Below are 7,500 nucleotides of genomic sequence, written 5' to 3'. Positions count from 1 at the left end.
TATCTCTGATATGTCTTGCAGCCAATCGTCTATGGATGAATATTTTACCGAGAGCAAATCAAGCTACGCAATGCAGATAGCTGGGACTTGCCCTCCAGCACAGCAATTTGGACAGGATGTCAGGCCGTTTCACCTTCTTCTCCTGGACATTTTTTCTTTGGCAGCCGTCTTAATTACGACGCTTCAAACGATTCTTTCCCTCCAGATAGGTCTATTGCAAGTTTTAGATTCATTACAACTTCAGGAGGTTGAACTTCAGAAATGTTCATGGCCATCGTTTTTCTACCACGATAATGGGATACGTGTTCTGGATTGTTCTGAATGCAATGGCAAGGCAAGAACCTGAGAAAGCCATGGTTAAAATCTCTTAAAATCTTGAATCTAGGCAGTTTAATAAAACATTATTATTTCGACAGAAGACCCAGGGGAAGCCACTAGCAACCGCCAGAAATACAAATGTTGAAAAGTGAGAAACACAAATACATCTAGTATATCAAAGTAGTTGTTTAGTTAGTCCACTAATAATAAGCTGCCTAATGTAATTTTTTTAACCTTTAATGTTATTCTTATGTATTTTGGAATTGCTATTGGTTTTTAAATTTCGAACTTAAAGGTTTTATATATTTACTTTAATGTAAACTTCCATACACATTTCCTATGTATTTCCCCATAGGCATTATTGAAGGCCTAAACTATAATTCTGTCGAAATGCATTATTTATAGAAGTTACACTGACACTTAGTTTTTGTCATGTATAATTGAGACATAACAGTACATAGAATCCGAATAAATAAAAAATATTTACGAAGAATAAATGTTGACCATTGGCCCACACTGCTTTATACATAGCTACAAATAATACAAGGACTGTTAAGAATAATAAAATAGCTTTTTAAAAGGTAGACATGGCCATCGTTTCATGAATTCCATCTGTGGCCCTTCAAAGCAAGCCTGATGTCTCTGTGAAAACAACTGGCCTTTAAGCCCTCCAGCTGGTTCTCAAAAGGCATAATGTCTCTCTCCCTCTCCTTCTCTCTCTCTTTGGATTATTGCCAAAGTCGAAAGAAAAGTCATTCCTTTCAAATTATTAAATTATAGTAAAATCCATTTTGGCTGTAAGGACAACCTGTATATGTGTCTTCTATTGTCTGTTATAGATAATATATTATTTATGAACAATGTTAGGAATATCCAATTATTCATATCTGTACATTTGAGGTTAAAGATAATTCATTTTTTAGGATTATTGCACTAGCGGGATGGGAGAGCAGATTGGTTAATGGGTTTGGTGCCATTCCCCTTTTTGGCAATGTCATGTTTATTCGAGTTTCTCAGCGGATATATACAGTAGATGCTAATAGGTCTGGCTCTGTAAAGTCACTAAGAACCTAGAACCAAGTAACACCATTTTTAGACCCAGAATGAACTGAATAGAACGACAGCGCCAACGCTTATATAAATTCTATGATGTTTATTTGATCGTTTTTTGTAAGCTGTTTTTGACAGAAGCGTAATTCATTCACACAAATTTGGCCCTTGTTGTTTCTTAACGGCATCATTAGATTTTATGAGTTTTGTCGAGAAAATAATCTGCTGTTTTTCTGAATTAACAAATTTATTATCTAAGAATTAAGAAAACGCTTTCATGGCAAATACAAATCCTGCTCTATTTTCTAGATTAAAGAGATACCTCAGGATCCCAAGTGAAGCTCTCTTTCCCCTAAGTACGGAAGCCTAATGCAAGCTCACCCGAGAAAATTATTTCTGCTCATGTTCTTCTCTCAGAAGTCGGATAGGGTTTTTTATGCAAAAAGAAAATCTGCCCAGTTTTTCTGACTTAATCAGATACCTCATGAGGTGAGGTATCTTTTAAGTCAGAAAAACAAGAGCAGATTTTTTATATTTATGCAAAACCGTCCTCAGAATTCTTAGAGTTCATTAACTCGTTCATTTAGAAAAAAGGGCATACTTTTAAAAACACATTTAAACTTTTCTGGGATTTCTGAGAAAATGATTAATTTAGAAAAAACACTGCACTTCTGTACCTAAGAGCCTACTTTTTTTTTTTTTATCCATTCAAACTTTTCTCTGACTTCAGAGTTAATTATGTTTAAATTTTCTGAAGAGCAGAAACTATTTTCTCAAGTGAATGCGTTACACTTCCATAGTGACAGATGGATTGCTTTGAGGCTTATTCTACGTGATACCCCATCTCTGTTGCTCTGCTGAATCTGAGACTACAAGGGGTCACCAACAGCTCTGTCCTGGGAGTGGACGCCACTTGAGTATCCGACTCGAGATCATCCAAAACAAGGTGTGCGACTGCCAATGTGTGAGTGTGAACCTTGGCCTTCTAATTGAAACCAGAAGAGAATCATCGCTTTCCCCCGGCACTTCCTTTGTTCTGAATTTTTTTTCGATCCTGTGGAAAAATCCCTTTGGCTTCGTTGGTGCTCCACCATAATCCCAATTATATCTGTATGCATATTTGCTTGAACAAATTTGTAAAGACCGTCGCAGAAACTCGAGTACCCTGATCTTTTGACTCGATAAGCGAGGGTGGGTGACTGGACTGTGCTTGAATAATGTGGTCCGACTTAATCAAACAACAACAGATTAAGGGGGTTAGCCACTCCGATACCTATTGTCTCCATGGTCATTATATTTGTATTCTGATCAGAAGAAACACAACGCACCCGCATGTGGGGTGGACATTCGCATGCTCTCATGTGACACAAGGAGGATCACAAATGACAAACATATGAGTATCTGTAGATACACTCTGTGTACGTTTGACTGTAAACACAAATAACTGTAAGTTTGTCGTTTGTGTTCCTCCTTGTGTCAGAACTCTGATGTGGGGCGGACACATGCATTCCCACATGTATGTGCATGCCCTCATGTGACACAAGGTGGACAACCGGTGACAAACATGTGAGGTGCTGTAGTACATACACACACATACAAGTATATGTACTAGGGCCCGACCGATTTATCGGCCTGCCGATTTAATCGGCCGATTATAGCCTTTTTGAAAATAATCGGCATCGGCCAAAAAGACGCCGATTACAACCGATTTTATTTTTTATTTTTATTTTTATTTATAAATGTTATTGCGATTAGTATCCTGCAGATTGCGCTCCTACTCGCCTTGCTAACTAACAACTTTAGCTGGAGTAAAAAAGAGGAGATTGAATTTTACCGTACAACATGAAAGCACGCTCGCTCAGGCAGCTGCGCGCTCACCTCACCAATGTACACAAGACGCGTTGTTTGAGCATGTTGTGCCTGTTTTTCTTTAGGTCCCAGGCCATGTTAATTTGTTATACTGTAGACTCTAACGGTGAGACCATACTGCTCAGCACGCACGTGTTAGTCACTGCTCACGAGCGCAGCACATTGGGAGTTAGTTATTTATTTTACATTACACTAATTTTTGACTGTAAATGTATTCTAAAACACTCAAAGGTTCTGCATTCAATTCACATATTCGTCAAAAGTGTTTAAAGTATATATATTTTTTTGTTTTCTTTTTTTGTTTTTTAATCGGCCGATTAAATCGTAATCGTAATTTTTCTCTGAAAATAATCGGCATCGGCACTCAAAAATCAATATCGGTCGGGCCCTAATATGTACTACAGAAGTATGACTGTAAGTTTGTAATTTGTGGTCCTTCTTTTGTCAGAGCTCTGACACAATCCATCAGCGGGAGCTAAAATTCAAACCATCGGGGGACCAAGGAGCACTCCAATACAACACAACAGATCTGCCCTCCCCACATAGACCTGGACCTACACGTGTCCGGTCTCGTGGGCCACGACAAAGGCAGAGGAGAAGCCGTCTTCATGGTTGAGGGTACAGCTTCTCACTGGGTGGCACATGCCGGTCACTGGAGCGTAGCCTGGAGACAGAGGGTAATTAGAGATCAACGGGAGAGTGAGGCAGAACAAAAGCACATAATGACAGACATGGGGAGTTTGAGGAAAATAAAGTGTGTGTTTGTGTGTGTGTGTGTGTGTGTGTGTGTGTGTGTGTGTGTGTGTGTGTGTGTGTGTGTGTGTGTGTGTATGTGTGTGTGTGTGTGTGTGTGTGTGTGTGTGTGTGTGTGTGTGTGTGTGTGTGTGTGTGTGTGTGTGTGTGTGTGTATGCGGGGGGTGGAGAGGGGAGATGATGTCGGGACGAGATGTGACAGCAGCAGCCTTGTCGAAGGAGACAGTCAAAGACTGGAAGGAAGCGTTGTGTACCATGCGTCAGGCCGTCATTCTGATGAGAGGGTGACGTTGAGGGGTGAGTGACGGGAGGAAACGACACGGGCATCGATTGGCCGGAATGCACCGAAAAGTGTTAAGTAGGGGACATGGGTTGGGGTGGTGGTAACGACCCCCCCCCCCCCCCCCCCCCCTCTGCGCTGTGTTGAGAAATCAATCACTGGTCGGCAATTACATAGCAGGATGAGCAATGAGGTGGCACGTCGTGAGACGCACGCACGACAGAGTCTACGGAGTCCACAGAGAGAGAGGACGATTTTGGACATGTTCCACTATCGGTTGTTATTTCTTAAAAATCATTGATAAATAATTTTGTTTTTTAAATGTACCATTTTTCCTAATCTCATGAAAACGCGTGCCCGAAAAGATCACAGGCTGAATACACAGCGTTATCCAGTGATATATAAGAAAACAAAGCAAAACTAACTTGGCTGGGAGAGGATGAAACCGGCACTAAATACTTAGTATGGTTTAACTCTGGCCGCATCAATTATTAAATATCCAACCCACTCACGCTACCACAGGGGCACGTGGTGCTGTTCGTCTTGTGGCCTGCCATGCCGCTGATGAAATCCCCGACAATAGGTCAAATAAAGCCAGGAGAAGAGTGATGATAAGATAATTTATAATTTAGAAAATGTAATTAATTCTGCCGCTGATTCCTACGAAGGAAGCGGCAGGCAATCCTCTCCTAAAGGTAATGGCTTGAAGAAAACAACTCATCCAGTGGGGTGAAGCAAACGCTCTTATTAGGACTAATCCATGGACAAAATGGAAACAACAGATGGCAGTAGTAATAGACAACGATTGTCTATCGATTGACAAATTCTTTCTTGTTCACTTTTTTTTCTGATCTGCCCCACATGGAATGACAGTGGATTTTGTATTGGCCATAAGCTATGCCCTTTAAAACTGAATTGGCCCTTGAGCCTGGGGCGGGCTCCTCGATGCTCCGCATTTGTTTCATACGACAGCATGCATCCATTTTTTTTCTCCAACCAAGGCTCACTTGAATACCATTGCACATTTAACAGCGATACCAAAGAAGGTGTTAACGTACACGTCCTGATCACACAGGGTTCATCACTTTGGTGGACCTGGGCGATAAAAACAGGATTTGACCGCCTCGGGGGGGAAGGCCGCGCAAGGCAGATACTGAAGCCTCGGAGCTCCATTGCTGCGCTACATTGATGTTTGATCTTAAGGAGGCAGCCCTTTGGCCAGCCGGGCAACGTGAGCATGCAGGTGGGGATGGGGGATGGGGGGGGGGGGGGGGGGGGATCAAATAGAATTGTGAGAGGCAGTATGGTGCTGAAAGGCAGAGGATCTGCAGACTCTTCAACACCCCGTCAGAGGTCCTCATCGAGGCAATCGCGTCGACCTGGGTTCCTCTGAACTTCTGGCACCAATCACAAGAACTTACGATGAGGGCATAGTGCTGTCTGTGTCCACCGCTACATCCTTAAAGGGGTAGTTCGGAATTTTGGACATAGGGCCTGATTCCCAAGTGAGCATTGGTATTCTATATCACTGGAGACAGTTTTCAACACATTTCATTCAGTCCTTCTAGTTGCAGAGTTCGCTCGTGCTAGGCTAGCGCACGGCAACGGGCAATGCTAGCCTGCTATTAAGAACAGTCTTACCCACTCCACAGTACACCCGAGGTAAATCAATTATAACGCCAGACTATAGATTTAAATGTCTGTGTTGATAGAATAATGTTAGAAATAAAACTAACCTTGCATCGCATGAATCATCGAGGAACTACTTTCTCAGCAGAAGCGGAATTTTACTATGCGCTGGTTAGGTTTGTAACCGAATCACGACAGAAGAACGTAAACAGAGAAGCGTGGGACAGAAGCGCAATTGAACGACTAGGCAACATGATGGTTCAGTGTGCTTTTAGAAATTGTAGAAATAAACGGTACAGATGGGCACCACAAAGTTTCCACCAATTTCCAGTGCGAGATCCAGAAAGGACTCAACTGTGGCTTGTTGCTGCTGGCTTGGACATCAAAACACCGGCTCGTACATGTACGGTTCGTTGGATACAACAAATTCCTCATAATCGTCTTCAAAAGCAGATGCATCGCTAACTCCTCCAAACGTGGGCATATCTTGTTAATTGAATACGCTTAAAGAATTCCTTCGTTCACTGTACTCTGCGTTTGTAGCAATGACAGTGGCAGGTAACCTAGGTATCAGTCCGCCGCTGCCGTAGCCTACGTACAGGAATATAAACACTGCTGCTGAGACCCCGCAATTCCCTCAAAATGCAATGCAATGCAAGGTTGGTTTTATTTCTAACATTATTCTATAAACAGACATTTAGATTTATAGTCTGTCGTTATAATTGATTTACCTCGGGTGTACTGTGGAGTGGGTAAGACTGTTTTTAATAGCAGGCTAGCATTGCCCGTTGACGTGCGCTAGCCTAGCACGAGCGAACTCTGCAACTAGAAGGACTGTATGAAATGTGTTGAAAACTGTCTCCAGTGATATAGAATACCAATGCTCACTTGGGAATCAGGCCCTATGTCCAAAATTCCGAACTACCCCTTTAATGGAGACAGTGGGTCATCCAGCTGAGGGGTCTATTACCACAGAGGACTTTTAGCCCCTCAGAGCAAGGCTTGTAAGAGCTCTTGGGTCAATCAGCAAATCCCCCTGCTGTGCATTGATGGCTGTTTGCACGCCATGCGGATAAACAAAACACAACTGGAGCTGAGGGTTATGCTCCCTGGCTGGCTAAATGATTTTGTAGAGCAGTCCCCGGCAAGGACGGTAAGGAAAACCACATTTAAAAAGCAGGGTTTTTTTTTGTGCATTTTAACCGCTTCAGGGATTTCTTGTTGTGGGCCAGAAATGAGGATACATTTCCAAACAATGTCCTTCCATTTATGTGAGGGGAATCAAAGTAAGTCAAAATTCCCCCTGGAGCAGCCACATGTAGACTGTGGCTCTATGTTTGTACGGCTTTGCTGTACTAAGTATCGCTTTGCCGACCTGAGCATTGTTGCCATTTAGCCGTCGGTGTCCTACACTAAACTGTGTGCCTTTATCCAGTTTTCAACGGTCTCTTTTTCTCAATTGCCTCCCCCCAATCTTGAGATCAATCTGGGGGCAGGCCAGGCTTGGTGCATCGCTTCCTCCATTGGGATTCCTCCATTTGCCAGATTGGCAAAAGTTAATATAGGACTTGTACATCAGAAAGCATGGGAGTTTTGGCTAG

General features: G+C 42.5%; 1 protein-coding gene across 1 annotated transcript in view; it reads right to left on the bottom strand.

Moving 5' to 3' along the window:
• Positions 1 to 7,500, bottom strand: part of adamts3 (ADAM metallopeptidase with thrombospondin type 1 motif, 3) — an 87,636-nt gene that overhangs the window by 39,100 nt on the left and 41,036 nt on the right. The window contains 1 exon segment of the mRNA XM_060053462.1: positions 3,796 to 4,223. Within this exon segment, the coding sequence (XP_059909445.1) occupies positions 3,796 to 4,223 (428 nt within the window).

Source organism: Gadus macrocephalus, chromosome 6, assembly GCF_031168955.1.
Source record: "Gadus macrocephalus chromosome 6, ASM3116895v1".
Lineage (NCBI taxonomy): Eukaryota > Metazoa > Chordata > Actinopteri > Gadiformes > Gadidae > Gadus > Gadus macrocephalus.
Note: the sequence above shows the minus strand (reverse complement) of the source record. Positions and strands in the feature narration are given on the sequence as shown.